The sequence below is a fragment of the Athene noctua genome, chromosome Z, assembly GCF_965140245.1.
Source record: "Athene noctua chromosome Z, bAthNoc1.hap1.1, whole genome shotgun sequence".
Classification (NCBI taxonomy): Eukaryota; Metazoa; Chordata; class Aves; order Strigiformes; family Strigidae; genus Athene; species Athene noctua.
In genome coordinates this window covers 55494017-55512351 of record NC_134077.1, presented here as the reverse complement: position 1 = coordinate 55512351, position 18335 = coordinate 55494017, and the positions used below count along the sequence as shown (strand labels likewise).

At 37.3% G+C, this 18335-nt stretch overlaps 1 protein-coding gene across 3 annotated transcripts in view; it reads right to left on the bottom strand.

Annotated features, from left to right (window-relative positions):
* FRMD3 (FERM domain containing 3) overlaps positions 1 to 18335 on the bottom strand; it is a 149023-nt gene that overhangs the window by 59664 nt on the left and 71024 nt on the right. For 2 of the 3 annotated variants that reach the window (XM_074932256.1, XM_074932257.1), the window contains exons 3-4: positions 10623 to 10665; positions 2314 to 2392 (exon numbers count right to left, since the gene is read on the bottom strand). In XM_074932256.1, the coding sequence (XP_074788357.1) occupies positions 2314 to 2392; positions 10623 to 10665 (122 nt within the window). Of the gene's footprint in view, positions 1 to 2313; positions 2393 to 4734; positions 4767 to 10622; positions 10666 to 18335 lie in introns of those variants that run through there. The other variant, XM_074932258.1, reaches the window with a different exon arrangement.

Genomic DNA, 18335 nt, shown 5'->3' with positions numbered 1-18335 from the left:
GGTGATGTCTAAAACCTGGATAGTATTTCCATTCATGTTATACTATTTTCACAGAAATAAAACAATTTACCCCATATACGCAGAGCTTCATGTACTGAAGAGATTATATTTTTTTACATCAGGTATTGCTACGGAAAAGCAGGAAAACCAGCTCTTTTTAAAATCTGTACATCTCTTTGATGTCTCTAAGGTACTCCATTAATTATTTATTCCTATAAAACCTTTACAAAGACCGCATCAACAGTAATCCACCTGAGAAATTTTGAGAGGATTAATTAATATTCTGAACCAAAGAGTAGTATGACAGCGTGACAGGATTTCTTACTCTATCTTAATTTCATTATCTAAATGGGGACCACAGACACCTGTCAGTTTTCTACCATTTTCTACCAGCAAGAGAGCAGGTCTGTGACATGCTTAAGCATGGAGAGAAGGAGAATTGCAAAGCACTATGAGCCACCTGACTGTATATACAGCTACAAAGTTCAGATTGCTTTTAAGTCAAAGGGTGACGATTTTATTCATTTATTTAGTATTCATCATCTCAAGCACACACTGCAACAAACGTGATAGTCCAGTGAACAGAGCAGAGCTAAAAAAAAAAAAATCTACTGAAAAGCCAGCAAGGTATCAAAGTTTCATGACTGCTCTGTGTCAAATATTAATGGACCTTTTGCTTCTCGAATTTCATTAATCGTTACAATTCAAGAAAAAAAAAATTAACTCAAGCCAATTTAGAGCATCACCTTGAATTTGACACTCTGCTTTAGACAATGAAGTAAACTCAGAGGTGAATTACAGGACTACACTTCACTTGCTCATTTCAGCAGCATTTCCTATACTTTGCTATTGTGTAAGAGACCTAGGCAAAGCAAAATATTGACATTGGAAACAGTAAAGCTGATCAGATACAAGCAAGTGTCATATGCACAAGATGGACATGAAAAAAGAAATAATTTCTCCTTATTACGGTCTTAATAGTATTCATTTTAACAAAAGACCATAAAACATTTTTCATACAGCAGTTTGATTTTAAAAATTTGAAATGTTTCAGCAAAGCCTAAAACATACTGACAGCACAATACACTTCAGTGAGCTTTGCATTTCGAGAAAACTTCTGGGAGGGTATGTAAGTAGTTAAAAAAAAAATCAATTAATTATGGCTCTTGAAGGAGGAAGGTCTACACAAAGTTTACATTGTGGCTTATAAAAAGTAAAACATTCATCCAAGGACAAACACTAACATATAATGAAAATCCTTTGACTTCCTGGTTTACAACCTGTTCACTCAACTAAACAGTTCCAGTATTTCACCTAAGATATACAGCTATAATACGAAGTTCATGTTCCAGCTGCTCTATACAATCTATAAACTTACCATTGAACACAATGCAAACTGTTGTTGAAACGTTCAGTACGAGACCAGGGATAACGGGATCACTCCCATTCATGAAGTGATGTGAGCATAGGAATTTGCCAGGCTTAGGGAAAGCATCAGCTCAAGGCAAAAAAGCACTCAGGCGCTTTGTGCTTCTGCAACATGCAACTAATAGTCAGCAGTGTGACCTGCTGACTAACAATGTGGTAAGGAGTACACACAGTCCTGCACAGCTGATGAAGAGGTCAAAAGAGCTGTTCCTTTCCTACATTTTCTCCCCCAAGTACATTTCTTGAAAAATACCCAGAGCAACAGAGTACTCACAATGGCTAGTAGGAAGGACAAAACTCCCATTCACTAACGATGACTGATCTGATGCAAAGTTGTGTTTGCACCTCTACATCAGTATGCAAAAAGTCTGTCCGTACTTTAAAAATACTACCTTGTTTGTGGTCCTAAAGACACAGACAAGAGAAAATTCACTGAGACTATAAGTGTTCTTGTTGAAAGAGTTGGGGCCATTACTGAATTAAACTCCACATATTACTCATACCAAAAAAAAAGAAAAAAACCCACACCAAAAACAAACAAAAAACCCCCCCTAAGACACAAAAGGAAGGTCTTGCTCAAGACCACAATCCTAGCCATGGGGAGAGTCAGGATAATCCTTGCTCAGTCATTTGACCATTGCTTCTCATTCTGAAAGTTCTGCAACAACATCACTACTTCTCTGTATGTTATAGAAAAGTCCCCTTAAACTGCTTTTAAAAATCAATACGTATCACAAAAAATAAAAAAGCTATCAATAGTGCACATGTATGTCTACTCTAGTAGTTTAGCATAAATGGTGAGAACCCTACCCAACACAACTGTCTTATTTTGAACTTGTTAACCATGTACATTAAATGCACAGACAAACAAACAAACAAAAATACCTGGTGAGCTCTTCTTTAATCTTCAAGGGTTCGTGTGGGTAGAATTTCACTCTAAAGCACATGGTATATGGTGGATGAGCTGAAACATTATAAAGAAAAAGCATGAGACAGCAGCAAACAAACATTGCCTCAGCAATTCTGAAGGAGTGGCCTCCCATAGTCTTATAAAGTAGCCTGTGTGATGGTTAGCTCTGAAGCATCAGGCAGGGATTCAAAGAAAATGAATAAATATTATATATACATATGAAAATAATAGGACAGACAACAAAGAAGGCCAAAGAACATGCAAAATACAGCTAACCTAGGCAAATCTATTTGTAAATGGTTTTACACCTCTCAAGACTTAATTGCTTGATCCAAGAAGTATGAAACACATTCGGGCTGCTTTTTTTTTGGCAGTTTGCAAACAGGAAAACAATTGCATCTTGTCAATGAGATATAAAGGTGTTATGTAGACTACAGAATGGAAGAGACTGTTAATTAAATTTGGTTAATTAAGCTAGAAACAACAGAATTGTTTCTGTTTCCAGTATTTAATAAGACTACATTACTCTCTCCTGAGCTATGGTATGAATACCAAGCCTTAAGTACAATACTTTCACTTCTCAAAAAAAAAAAAAAAAAAAAGAAGAAAATTCACAATAACAGTAATTATTTCCATTCTGCAATCTGTCTGTCAGTTTTACATTAATGAACACAGCTTTATATCCCACTGTTGTACCTTTGATAGCGTTCAAGATACCTAATCCTAGGTCAGATAATCTTTTAGTGATTATCAGACAGAAAGCAATTGAAGACTAATATTCCAATAAAAGAGGTGTCTTGTGATAATCGTGTTAGGATAAAAGACACGAAAAACAATTAGAAGGCTTAGAAATATCACATCAGGCACAATACACAGGTAGGCAGAGCCCTCAGAGTTATCTGTAGCCATGTAATGTTCATGTTTTAAATTCCACTTTGAAGTGAGAAGAAAAATACTGCATCTTCAAAAGGTAAATGTTGTGGTGGAAAAAAACCATCTATATTACAGAGGCCATCAACTGACAGGCCTGCTGGTCACACCGAGAGAGATTCCAGCCAAGGCAGAACTGCTGTCCAAGCAACAAGGTTGGCAGCACAGTAAGCCGTGCAAGGGTAGTCTTTACCAAAACATTTACCAGCGTAGCCATTTTTAGATGGACAGAAACAGAGGAAACGCTGGGACTTCAAACAAAATGGGAACATGTGATCACTGTGTTCATTTGGGAGTGTCCTATAGACCCGAGTGCAGAATTATAATCCTTTTTATTAAAATATTTAACTATGAAATTAACTTTCTGCATATTTACACTAGTACTCAACATTTATAGACCTTAATTTTAACAAGTTGGGGGTTGGGGGTTTTGTTTTGCTTTGCTCTTTTAAAAGAAAGTATCCATGCAACTTTAATTCATAGTAAAGTGCAGATCTACAATATTCTAGTTTTAAGTCTCCTAGTCTTAATGCATACTGAATGCACACAGTCAATCTAACTTTCCTAAAACTTGGAACAGACGGTGCTTTTACAGAAGGAAAAGAAGGGAAGGCAGAAGAAAAGGACAAAGAAAATGACAGAGGAAATGAAGCAAAAGAACAGGTGAAACAAGAAATTACATTTTAGATATTGTAATCTCTAACAATAATCACTAAGCTACCAGAACATTTTACTCTACCATCTCCTCAACCATTCTAGATCAACTGGTTTGTATAAACTGCATGTGGAAATTAGTTCAACAATCATGATACTCTTCAAGCTACTTTGACTGCAGTATTTACTCAGACTCTGCAGTTTTCCAGAAACACGTCTGGATATCACATAGTTCCATGTAATGTACAAACAACAGAAAATAAAAATGCATTACAATTTTGTTATGATTGGTATCTTTTGGAAGGTTCAACTGCTTCTGAAGATGAAGGACTATTTTCCCCTTTCAAGACTTCATGTTGCACTTCTTTTATGTATAGTCAGCCTCAACAAAAACTGCTGATTTCCCTTTTTTTTTACTTGTTTGGATAACAACTCATTTAAGACACAAAGAGGAATGTCAGAAAAGATGTGGAAGGAGAGATGATGAATACAGGAAAAAAGAAAGCAAGAAAACACTAACAAATAGAAACAAGTAAGAGGAAATGGAGAAAGAAAAACAAGTCTTAAGTGTTCTCTAGGGATGGTTTGAACATTCAAGCTAATCAAATACTTGACAAGCCCTCTGAAGGCAAGAAAAACACTCAAGACTGCACTAAAAAGCAGCCCACATTCAGTTAATAGAAAAGGTTATAATAGCAAATGTTTTCCTTGTAGCAGAAGGACAGTAGATGACAGAAGTATACACCAATGCACAGAATACACAGGAGATTTGGCAAGGCAGTTTGAAGCCTGTTTTACAAACCATTACCTACACTCAAGCTTCTGTAACAATATTCCTCAGCAGTGCAGCAAGCAATACAAAACAAGGCTTCTGCAGTCTGCTAAACAGAGGTCCTTTCTCAGCAACACCTTCAAGAATGGAACAATCAAGACCTGCAATTTGAAATGTTAAAAAGAATATGATCCCCTCCACACAATTCATCTCTGGAGATAAGAAAGTACCCTGCAATTATAGAAGGGAACAGGATCCTTTCTCTGTTCCTCTTTCCCAGTTAGAAAACCAGACACAAACAATGAACACTTGAAAGGGAAAGGAGGGAACCCGCACAGCTGTCCACCTTCCTCTCCATCCTAGTTTTAAAATGGATCATAATCCTAATGTTCCTCCAAAAATGCATTTGATCATTATGTAAACATTTAGTAAGGCTTTTGTCTTACAGATTTTACAGCACTGGAGAAATTCTTGCAGTGGAAAGTAAGACAGACAGTGAATGGAATCCACTCAAGAGATGAGATTGTCAAACCAGACAATTCCTCAATTCCTTGAAAGCAAAATTACTTTCTACCACTTACTCACACATTAAAGTGGAAACTAAGAACAAATCTTCCCAAAACAGAAGATTTGCAGAACAATATTTCTTCAACACAAAACTAGCCTGAATAGAGTAAGTTTTATAGTAGCTTTCAGCCTCTTCTTTCAGAGTGGTCCTCTATCTGTCAGATAAGCAACAGTTGCTCTAGTGAAATGCCCAAGGCTTTGTCAAAATTTTCTACCATCACAGGCTTTGCTTTCTCACTAAAAAAGATTCACAATTACAATAATTCAAATTACTTTAGCATCGAGACTGCAAACTCCATTGCAATAGGGCTATTAATTTGCCAGCTTATGTGCTGACAGCACATAAGAGATCAAGGCAAAAGAACAAATAAAACTAAATGGTTAATCAAATTATTATCATATGCTGAAACGAGTCATGATTAGGCCCTCATGAAGGAACTACACACATAGCATGGAAGGTTTTCAGGTATGTTTTTAAGTTTTATTTCAGTTCATTTAACTAAGACAAGCTACCCAATATACATGAAACAGTATCCTAGCTAAACACCTCAACTGTAACACCCTGACCAGAACAAAGAGGGATATGGAAGCTGCACCCCTTGGCACAAACAGCGTAAGTATAAGGGACCAAGTCTCATGTGCATTCATTTTTAAGCAAAGCCCACTGAATCATTAACCTTCTGTGTAGATTAAGAGTTTATAGGGAATGATAAGCTTAAGTAAAACTACACATTCTGAAACAACAAGAAAAAATATTTACGTAAGAGAAAAATTGTTTTTAAAAGCTCATGAAAAACTTGACTGCATTTTTAAAAGTGTGAGCCAAGAGGGAGTAGGACAAAAGATTCTAACCTGCCACTTTTGGAAAGGTTTCCTATTTAACAACCTGCTTTTCATCTGGCACAAATACTAGCTTATACAATAAGCTGTACTAGCAGTGTTGCTTTTTGTTTAAACACAGAGTACAGATGGATACTGAAAGCCAAAAGTAGATGTTTAAATTATCTTCATAGCCCTGAGAATGCAAAATTGCAGAAACTTCCTGCATCTCTCCCTGATTTTACATATTCTTGAACTATACGATGCTACCAAAGTTAGTGATCATTTACAAAAAATAGAAAAACATTTCACTCAAACAGTGTTCAGTGATGCTGCAGAAGGATCTCTGGGGAACCCTAAGACATACGCTGTTGTTTCTGTATACCTCTTGCCTTACCAAATGAATCAGCTGTTTATCCATACCACTTGCTGAGCATGTTTAAAGACAGACAGAACGCTACTCAGGGTTTTTATTGTATGCATGAGATATACCTGATCTATCATAAACCTCAAATTGTGGGATCTTCCTCATTGCACTGAATTAGGCGAGAACAGAGGGCAAGGTAGATTTTTGTCAACCAGTCATAATAATGCTTTAAAGTATGTTATTAAATCTTCAGGAGGATCATAGGTAAAGAATATACAGCATTTAGATTAGTGCCTGAAGATGCACATAAAACTGCCTGTTTTCACTGTGCATGGATTTATGAACCTCAAATTCGATTAAACTCCTTTTTAGATTTGTAATGAGACACAAAAACTGATGACAAGTTTGTTGAGATTTAAGAATCTTTACAAAGTTTTGCACAACCTATCTCTGCAACTGGGTTCTTGCTTCCTCTGGTTAATTCCATCTCCTTTCATGTTTTATGACAGCATTAGAGATCAAGGAAATTAACTTAAAAATTCCAATGGCCTGACACAGGAGAACATCCTTTTTGCATTACTCTCTCAGTTCATGAGATGCAAGGCAGCAAGCAAAACATGTAAATTTTGAAATCCTGCATATCAGAACAGAATTGATTCTGTTCCATTATCATCAAGAACAAAACCCATATACCTCAATATTTCCCACAAAGCACATTACAGGATAGCTGCATACTTATTATACAGAATAACCTTTAAAATTAATGAAAAAAGAGAAAGGGAAAGCACATAGGAAAACTCTGTTCTTTCCTTAAACATTAGCACTGATGTGACCAGTAGGATTTATAACAAGACATTCCAACACAGAAAATAAGAAAGCATGATGGCCAAATGGAGAAGGACTTTACTGTCAGTATCTGGGAGAGAATAACTGTGTACACAAGAACATGCAAAAGAACAGAAAAACTGGTTTTAAAAAGTCTTTATCTACAACCACAAAGATGCAGCTACCCTGGGCAATCTTCCACAGAATTTTTCAACACACTATAAGAAGCATGGTGCTCACAGCTACTGGTCACTGGACACCAACTGGCTTCAACCAGTACAGGCATGACTGGCAGTGGTTCAGGACATTTCTCACAGACTAAAATTTCCCCTCTCAGGCAAAATTAGTGGTAAAAATGGCTGAGGCACAGACCTAGACTGTACAAATCATGTTATGACAGAAACATTTCAGTGAAGATGGAAAATGTAAAGGTAGATGCTGAGACAAAAAAGATGCCATGCCTTCATTCTTCTTGTGTTGCACCAGGACACATTTAAATATGGTTTCATATGTGATAAGACAAAATACAAGATATTTTGGAAGATTCCTTCTGTCATACTTCAGTATTACTAAATATGAACTTAAGGCAATCTTCGCCAAAGTGAAAGAAATTAAAGTGGTAGCGCATCACACAAGAACCTATGCAGAATTCAGAGCTTCAAACATAAAACATTCTATCCCACTGACAGAAACATATAGCTGCCAAATTGTTATTTCTGTACAACCTGACTACACAGAGTGATTATGCCTGATTCATGTACTTCTGAAGCCCATGAAATCGAGTACCTGCTGTGATTTGAAACACTATTCCCAGTCATTCCTCCACTTGTCTTCTCTAAATATTTGTCAATACTGAGCTGCATGAATAAATACACTGAAAAACTTGTTACTGTGCTGGGAGAAAATGAAGTTTCCCACAAATGGCAGCTGAGATCAAGCACACAGCATTTTTCAGATTTTGCTGAATGTTTGCAAGTGCTCTGTAATCCTGTGTAAATTTGAGCATTTAACTGAATTGAGAACATTAGAACTTTTTGCATCATTAGTATTAACGTAACCTACTCCTGCATCAGAGGAAATGAAAATCCATTCTTACAAAACACATCATTTCACTGTTTTCTAAATTCCTTAACAGCAAAGGAAAAAAGGAAACCTCTATCTAATACAGTCATTTTGAATAGATTTCTGCTACCATTTCTCCTAGAAGTCTTACATAAATAACGTATGTTCTGTTAATCAGTCACTTCACTGCTTCAGTTTTTCCACTTTCCACCTACTACTAATTTCAGTTCTCACTTCTGTCACCTGAGACTGTGATGCTTTTCAAATTAATATTGTTCATTTCTTCTGAGTCTAATCCTTTTCATAGTAAACTGAATATTTTTAGGTAAAATACAAATTAACCTGTGTGCCTTTAGAACCTGTTTAGTGTTCTACATTAACATAGCATATTTTTAGAAAAATAAGAGGTTCCTGATGTGAAATGCTTACAAAAACATCCTTGAAACCTGTGGGAGCAAAAGATATATTTATGCATAGTCTACATGGATTTTACACACGTATATAAAATAGATATCTATCTCCTTGGCTTGTTTCCTTAAAGGGTTAGTGTAGCAACTAAAGTTCTTCATCTGTGGCAAAAGATAAAGCTAAATTACACCAGTATTAAAGTGAAATTGCTCATGAAAAGCCAATCACACATTTAATTCTACTTCTGTGTCCTAAATCTAAGGCTGACAACAAAACACTTTGTTAGGATCTCATTTTCTTTCGTGGTTGTTTTCGAGACCTTTTCACCATGATAAATAACCTTACACTAGTTGCATTTTATTTTGCTTTTTTTCTATGCATTCATTTTTCAGTCTTCAGAATTTTGATTAGGATTCTACCCCAAAAACCACACAAGTCCTCTGATGAGACCATCGCATCACTACATCTGTGGAGTTCATGGAGAATCATCAATCACATCTAGGCAACATCTATATGCAGGTAGAGTTGTTTTGAATAGATCAAAACACTCTCAATGCATCTGTTGGCAAAGATCCTGAATATGTTGCTATGCAAAGTGCAGCAAGAAGCATGAGCCCTTACACTTTGCTGGGTGAAAGCAGTGATGCAAATGCAGATTAGAGAATACTTGGAGGAAATTCTGTTCTACATTTGATAACACATCAGAAGGAAAAAAGAGATAATTTGTAATTATTACAGTCCCTGTTTTCTTCCTTCACCAGCATTGCAGAGGAACACAGCTTAGTTTTAGCTTGACATTCTCGAACTTATTTTTTACCAGATAACGCTCCAGCTACCTGAACACTAGATATAAACAGTTCACACTGAATTTGCTAGGTGCATGTGTTCATGTTTATATATACGTGTACACACATATTGCAATATACACCACTGTTGCATTAATGGAAGAATTTCTTGAAGTATTTCATGTAGTCCAGCGAACACCCAAGATTAACTGGTTTTACATATTAGACAATCTCTTAAGCCTCATTACATTTTAAAATAAATACATTATCTCCCACACAAAAGACAACTTTATGCTTAAAACAGAAGACAACTGCATATAGGGGGTGAGTAAAATTCTCCTTAATTTCATAAACTAAGTAGATAGATAGACAACAGCTTTTATTAAACAAGACACAACTCCCAGTGACTTAAATCCAGTCTCCAGAACTGCCAAATAAACTCTCTTCTGCTGCTGGATATAAACTTCTGAGTACCACAGTAGTTCTGTTTCCTGAAGAAGTCTTCACAGTTGGCCGATTTAATGACAAGGATGAGCCAAACTGTAACATTTCAAAAAGATAATTAAAACAATGCATTCCTATTTTGAGGAGTCTTTTTAAAATAGTGTTTGTAATCTTCCACTTGCCTGTGGCAGGAGCTCACTATTTAACCCAAAGCACTTGAGTTTGCTAGACTGTAAGAATGATCTCAAATCAATGATCTGCTTTGTCAGGAAGCAGCGAGCAGTGGATAGAAAGCAAACCAGAAAGACCCAGAAGCAGACTGTCATATTGTCTATTTTATTGCTATCTCCCAGTTGCTGATTGCATTTGACTGTAAACGAGTGCCAGAACATACAGGTCTTCTCACCAGATTTGCCATCCCACATACATCAGCTGGCCTCTGGCTCTAGCCTTGAGCAGTAAGGGGAAGTTGTTGATGTGCAGAGCATCATGAGACAGTGAAATGATGGTTGCATGGAATTTTTAGGAGTCCAGACAGGACATGTAGGGCCTATTTGCACCAAGAACCAAGTGAAGCATGCCCTAAATTACCACAGGAAAACCTTTGGGCATTTCAAAAGCAGTTCAAATACATGAGCTCATAACACTTACATTTCATTTGCTTGAAGATGGACTTGTTGGGCTCAAGCCAGTGCTGGAGAGGCAAAGTAGAGAGCAGAGATTAATACAGATCACAGCAGATAACAACATCTTGTAGATGTATGTGGTATCAAAAACAGGAAGTTGAATTTTTGTTTCACTGAGACATACATAAACTGGAAAAAGCACTTCCATACTGCTATAATACTGGAACTGCACTGTATAAGCATACTTGATGTTACTACTGCTTGCAAGATGTAGTTGACACAAAACTAAAACAAATATTTCAAAGACAAATTTAAAGAAGATAGGATCTCATGATTAATTTGTATCAAACATTTCAGTCTTATGCTTTCAGCCATTTTTTTCCAGAAAAATTACCATAGTGGACAGTAGGACAGCCTATCCAGAAACACTAACATCATCTGTTCATTAATGATGTCTTCTACCGTTCTTATAACTAAAGCATGTGTAAATACTGTATTCTAAGTCAACACCCTCAGAACAAAAGCTATTGTTCTCTTCTAGCCAGAACTAAAACCTGTAGGGAAGAAGAGTGTATTTTTCCATGAAATGTTTATGTTAGACAGTCAATGCACAACAGAGAGGTATGGAAGTCTACCAACTGGTGTAAAACTTTCCAGGGAAAGACTGCAATGGTAGTAAAACTTCAATTATTCTCCTGGAAAATAGGCTCAGATGCTTCTGTGACAAAAAGCTAGACTAACATTTTAGTTAAGAGCCTTAGCACATTCCCTGCTAACACTAGCTAAATTGTTCAGGAGGATGTTTTGATTGACAAAACCCACAATGATATTCAAGTACCACTTCTGACCACAGCCACCAGCAGTTGTACTAGGATTTTTCCTGTAAACAAAAAATCTCCACACTAAAATGAGATTTGTGCTGCAGAAGAAGCTGGTCAAAAAGCACAGTACAGCTCTAACAAGCATAATCAGCACTGGAAGGCCTTGCACTGAGGGTTTAATTTTTAACACTTTTCAGTTTAGCTCTAAAACCTTAAATAGAATACTTCATATTTTTTAAGCCATATGTAATACTTAAAATATTCTACATCAGCTACTAATTTTCCTCCTAACTTAGAGTAATTCTACTACAGAAAAGGGCAGGGGAAGATATTTTGTAGGAATTGTTAATAGGTGACAGAAAGTTTTTATTCTAAAAGTCATGACATCTCAAGAATTCAGTTAAAATCAGATGTAACTGTAAATTAGTTTTCTGGAACAGAACTTCTGACAAATTAAATACCTTGGAAAGAACATTTTCAAATATCTGCAGCTTATATGCTGTGGCTTCTCAGAAACTCCTGCATTATAGTTTACAGCAATATTGGCGATAAGCACTACTATGTATTTCTGTTTAAAGATCAGTTATCACTGAAAGACTGATATGGAACCCTCATACTCAAAAGACAAAAAAAACCCAAAAAACAATAACCCCAAACTTCAAACAACAACAACAAACCAGCCTACACCATTTCTTCACTTCTTCCCTCTACCCATACCTCTCTTTTTTGAGGACAAGAAGAAATAAAATTGAGAAAGCAATGACTGTTTCATCAATTTACCAGAAATATCTAGCTTATTCCATTCTTTTTTAAATCACGCAGAAATATTATTTATAGATTTTGCTCTGAAAAATGGGGGCTGAGAGTTGTTCATAAAAAGGTAAGGCAAATTAAGAAACTGGATACTACTTTATAGATACATAATCCAGAATGAATTCACAAATAGGAAACCAGACAAGATGCAAAGATATGCAATTTTACTTTCCTCAACATCTTCACATGCACACACCACACCCCCACACCCCCACACCCCCCCCCCCCCCCCCCAAGATCTAAGCAGGCCTACCTGAAGATTCAGAAAGCAAAGAGGAACTTGGGACACAGCTGTGCTGTACAGTTCCAGGGAACTAAGAGTTAAGAGGCATTTCTCTATTTTCACCTAGCAGGGGCACAACACAATTTGTTTGATTTTGAATGGCCAGGCTGAAATATTAGCATGGACCAGGTCAGCATTTACAGCTGTTTGGAGAAGTCAACTACCTATTCTAACAAAAAGTCAGAGGTGAAAAAAGCCAATTTGCAAATATGAAATCCTCATAATTCACCATATGAATGATGAAAAAGGGGAAACATGGATTAAATTCTTCATGCAGTGCACCAAACCCCCAGGAATGCAGATCTAACTAATATGTCCAAAACCAAACACGTTTTTCTAAGACCTGGCTTTCACGGGTTAAAAATCGATTGAAAAGACACTGAGCAATTAAACGGTCTAGACTTTCACTTGGAGGTCAAGGAACTGACAGGCAGTTTTTAGAAGCCCAGATTTCTGTAGTGACCTTCTGCTGGTGGAAGATTGCAAACATGTAGGCAATTCAGGTGAATCTTCCAGAAAACTGAGCAGTTACTTTATAATTTGTGGAGATTTTCAAAAGCATAGGAATTAAATGCTTAATGCTCTCTAAGTGTCAGGGGAAGATAAACACCTAGTCATTGCTAGTACTTCTGGAAATAGCCACCTCCATATTTGCTTGCATATTTCAATTTGAATTTTAGAAAATATTTTCTCCTGGTGTACTTATCTTCCAGCCTTACGGTATTGACTATTAATAATCAATAACTGTGCCTCATCTCTATTACAGAGTATTCATGCTATATTTATTCCAAGACTAATTAGCTGTTATAGATAGGGCCAGATTAAGTTCCTATAAATTGATCTAAGGGTTTCTGCAGGAATATTAAACTCAAAAGCATCTGGCTCTGCAAAAAAGAAAAAAAAAATCCTCATATGAAAGAAAAATATAAAATTTCAAGTTAGCTTGTCAGGTCAAATTTTAAAAGCATTTTAAATCTTCAACTGTAAAAAATTTTCGTAACTACTACTGTATGCCACTGCCTTGCAGGAACAGACCACAGGTATATTCATTTCTTTCTTGTAAGGCTAACACCTCATAAGACAAATAAAACAGACAAAACAAGCCAGGCAGAAACTTGGAACCAGAAAAATGAATCTTTAATTTCTCTACTTGCCGTAAAATGGGCAAACTAGGGGAAGGAAAAAAACCCAACAGTCTTGCACAGTTTCATTTTTGCCTCATGTATTTCACACTGTTGTCCATAAAGGTTGCTTTAATAAAATGGTGGCCTACACCTTCAAACCAGGTTGGCTTTATATGTCATTGTACTTCATGATCCTCAGAAATCATTCCTGCAGAGGCTGAGCCTCCCATTTCCTTGCTGACATGTTAGCAACATGGTTGTTGCTCAATGGAGAAGAAAAGAATCTGATCCTAATCCAGCTAACATCTGTTACCAAGGTTCCTGTGAGGAGATTCATGTTCAGCACTGCCGGTTTCTAATCTCTTCTGCCGAAAGAGCTGGGTAACTAGATGATCAGAGAGATGTCCTCACAGAAGCAGAAGGCAGAAAGAAAGATACTTAGAGATCCAGCTCAGTCATGGGATAGCTAACAAGTCTTGGTGGTTCAAGTGCCAGTGCTGAGTAAGCAACTATTATGGATATCACTTTTGATTCTGGGATCCTAAAATATGCTAAGAATTCCCTTCTGACTAAGGTTTCATTGTGACTGCACACTGTGTTTCAGACTAGTACAATTTTTTGTAAATACAGCAGTTGCCCCTGATGAGCATTTAAGTGGCACTGACTAGTCATTAGCAATGCCAGGTGTGTTCCTGCTCACCCACAAATGCTGAGCAGCTGACGAGCTACCAGCTTGCACAGCAAAAGCCCAGGATAAGCAAGGACATAACACAAGGACAAAAGCACCATTCTAGAAAGTCAATTTAACTCCACAACCACTGATGTGACTTTAGTAAAGATACTTCAGCCAACAACTTGTTTCAGTTACTCACTGATAAACTCAGACAGGGCTGAACTTGGTCTCAATATAGCACAGGGTTAAGGGTTTTAGAATAAGAATAGGGTGGAAAGATGACATAATGTCCCATATGTATTCTTACAGCCCTTGTAAGGGGCCAGGTGTCATTAAAATCCCCACACTGTTCTTCCTATACATTGCAACAGCCACTCTACAGGGCAAGGATACGTGCTCCAGTCTCCTCTTCAAATGGACTTCTGCATGAGACTGGCATAAACCAAAGCCCATCTAAAAAAGTGCAAGCCAGGTGCTTGGGACCTTACCAACTGGAAGTCAAATTAATTCAGTGAAAAATCTCTCCCCTCCTCCAACACAAGAGGCCTTTGATTTAGTCCCTGTGTTTGCAAGAGTAATTAAGGGGCAACCAAAAGTGGCCAAATGCTGTGAAGGTCTAAATCCCCCTCGGCAAACAATACTCAGTCAAGTGCTGAGATGCACTTACAGTGAAACAGAATCAGAAGAACCTGCAGATGCCACAAGAATATTCTAGACAGACGACTGGATTTTAAGACTTTGTTTAAAGGACAGAAGAGAGTAGGAGAAGGGAGATATGCAGTGAAACACTGCTAGAAAAGTAGTAAAATTAACTTTGTTTGAATCTCAACCCTATATTAATCTTGAAAATTAATTCCTAACCTTTTCCTTGAATGAAAAGCAAAATTGCAAGCAATTTCCTTTAGCCTCAAGGCAGTGACTTGCATCAGGTCATCACCTGCCAAAAGTCAGACTCAAAGAAAAAAAAAGGAGCTCTATCCAAAGCTAATGGAAGCTCTGACAGGAGCTTAACTGGGTGCCCACTCTGTACCAGCACAACACATGCGAAAGGATCCAGGGAACCCTGTGTGCCTCCTCTTCATGCTCTGAGGCTGACACCATTTTTTCATGGCTTCAAGAACCTCTAACCAAGAATATCAGTATTGCTCTATTGCAGCAAGGAAGCTGTTCCTCTGTACTGTTCCCAAAATCAGGGCATGGGCTCTGTTTAGTGGTATGCTAAGCAGGAAATAAAGCCCATACATCATTATCACAAATTAATCTGGTCCAGAAATAGTACCATACACTGGAACAGAATCACCATTTGTATAATTCTGAACTGGAATTTATTAAACAAATTTCCAAATTCTTATTCTGCTATTTCTATTACACTAAAATATTCAGAGAAACTCCAGTGTAGTAAGTTGGAGTAGCTCAACCAACACATAACCTCTACATCAGCTGAACATCTGGCCATAAAATCTGCATATATTCGATGCATGCATGAGCCACCACATGCTCACAGACAACAAGTTCACAAGTGATGGAAAAAACATGTTTATTTTTATTAAAATAGCTTGCAGAATTATTTAGTTTACAAGGTTACTAATCTTTACACAAGATATTTCATGTAGTAGTGTAATTGCTGAATTAAGTGTATATGTATATTCACACTACTGATCATTTGTGACAAGATTCTGTTTAGTACATAAATGTACCTCTACTGGTAAAAGCAAGTATCCATTTAACTTAGCACTTTGTCCCTGAAAGTGGCCTGAAGCAAACAGTTACAAAAAGAACAAGAGTAGTAGCTCCCATTGTGTTCACTAGGCTCTTTCCACCAGCCTCCACTACAATTCGTTTGCAAGTCTTTGCAGACTTTCACCAATTTGTCTAACCACTTATTTTTTAACACTTTTTTAAATTATTTTTTTTTTCAGCTACAATGAATTTTACAACTAGGTATGGTATTTTAAAAACTATTTCTCGATACCAAGTGCTTTATAATTTTCTTAAGTGCATTTTAGTTCTGTTATAAGAATTACAGGACAAGCTTTCCCTGATCACCTTCTCCAAGCTGTTTTACATCACACCCTTCTCTCTCATTGTGTCTTGCTCATTCTCTTTCTCTCTCTCGCTCATCTGTTTTCATATCTGAATTATTCTAGTCTAATCCATCTCTCTTCATATGAAACTCATTCCTACTTGATATCATTCTCATGGCCTTTGTTCCTTTTCTAGTTCAACAATATTTTTTTGAAATAGCACAACCTGAACTGCACACACCAAGCAAGGTCACAGCAAGACTTCGTGCAAAAGCAGATAATTTTTGCAATAACTGTCCAGGAGAAGAGATTCATATGCAATATTAATATGTTAATTAAAGTTTTAATTAACCTGTGGCTCAGTCACTCTGGTGTTCAGTTTACACTACTTCTGCTCCACCCCTTCAAAGAGACCTGATAGCTCCTAGATAGCTCTTTACACAGCTGTATTAATCCTTAGGAGTCATTACATAAAGACTTTGTTAAACTGAGGTTGCAAATTATCTGTTGTCTCTTTCTGCAACCTTCACCGCCCTCACGTGGGACTAAGCGCACATTTTAAGACCATGTATTAAATAGCTGTTGGTAAAGCAGAGATCAACTGCTCCCAAGACTTGCTGACGCTTTCAAAAGGTCTCTCTGATGAGGAACTGCTGTGCATTTTGTGTAACATGTCCTATTAAAACCAGAACTGCTACTTCGTGATAAAGAAATTCATTGCTCACAGACAACAGGTTTCAATTTCCTTCCCTAGTAAATACTGGGACAATGCTTAATCCCATAATTTAGATTATAGGATTAAACAAATACACTGCCCAGATCCATTGAAGTAATGTACTCTAGAATACAAATGGGACTCCCTAGCAGCCTTACTAGTGAAATAAACGTGTAATCTGACAAAAAACCTACCTGTGTAGTGCCCACCAGTTTTCAGGGTGTCTAAGCTTGAAAACAAAATAAAAACTGTGATTGTGACAGTTCTCTAGGGGGAAACTGGCACGAGTACTGGCAAATCCACAGTGCACAATATCATCTTTCCAACAATGTACAGATCTGGGCTCTGTGCTCTGGTAAAGTCAGAACATCCCAGTGTACTCACAGCCACTATTCAAGATCAGCTGCATAGTGGGAGTGTATTCTCATTTGAAAGCTTTGTTTTCATACTGCCAGGCATACGTGCACAGAGCTAAAACCACTGCACTACTGTGTTGCTCCTAGATATCCCTGCAGCACATTCAAATGACAAAGCATCTTAATGCTTCAGGGTGATTACGATCTCAAACATTTCTACAGTGACTGGTGAGAGTTCACAGTTGCTTCAGGGTGCTACAAAGCCTCTTCGTAACACCTAGTATTTCCAACCTACCCCTAGGGTTGCTCCACCTCATACTTTCACATCCAAAAACATAACGACAAGCACATGCTCAAATCCACCCACTAGGGATAAGAAACCAAAAACTTAAGTACTTCCAACTTTAAATCACTGCTCAGATGCCCTCCTGAAGGGACTTAAAGAATAAATTCCACCACACTACTGTCTTCCTTCAGCCCAATACTCCATTCCCCCCAGTATCACGGGCCTCTCTCATCAAGGGATCCTTTCTAGTGAGAGATGGTGAACAGTAGCTGCATTATATCAACATATTCCCATCTCCTACCAGGCTAAAAACCACAAAAAAAGGTGCTCAGTCAGGCCAGGGTATCTGGCACAGAATTAGCCATGCTGCATTTCCTCAAGGGTGAGAGTGTGATAATTGGCCTTAATATAGTATCTAGTACATGAAAATGTACGAATAGTTCCTCGAGTAACAGAATCAGTAACACCTCCTTCCAGTTGTGTTTCCTGTTTGAAACTACTTATTTCTAAAAAATACAAACGCCAAATGATGGTTTCTGGGTTCTTAGAGTGTCTCTCAGCTCTCTCTAGATTCCCTATGGAGTGGGTTTGCCCTACAGCACTTCCCTCAGTGAGAATAATAGCGTTTTACCCAACAATGTGT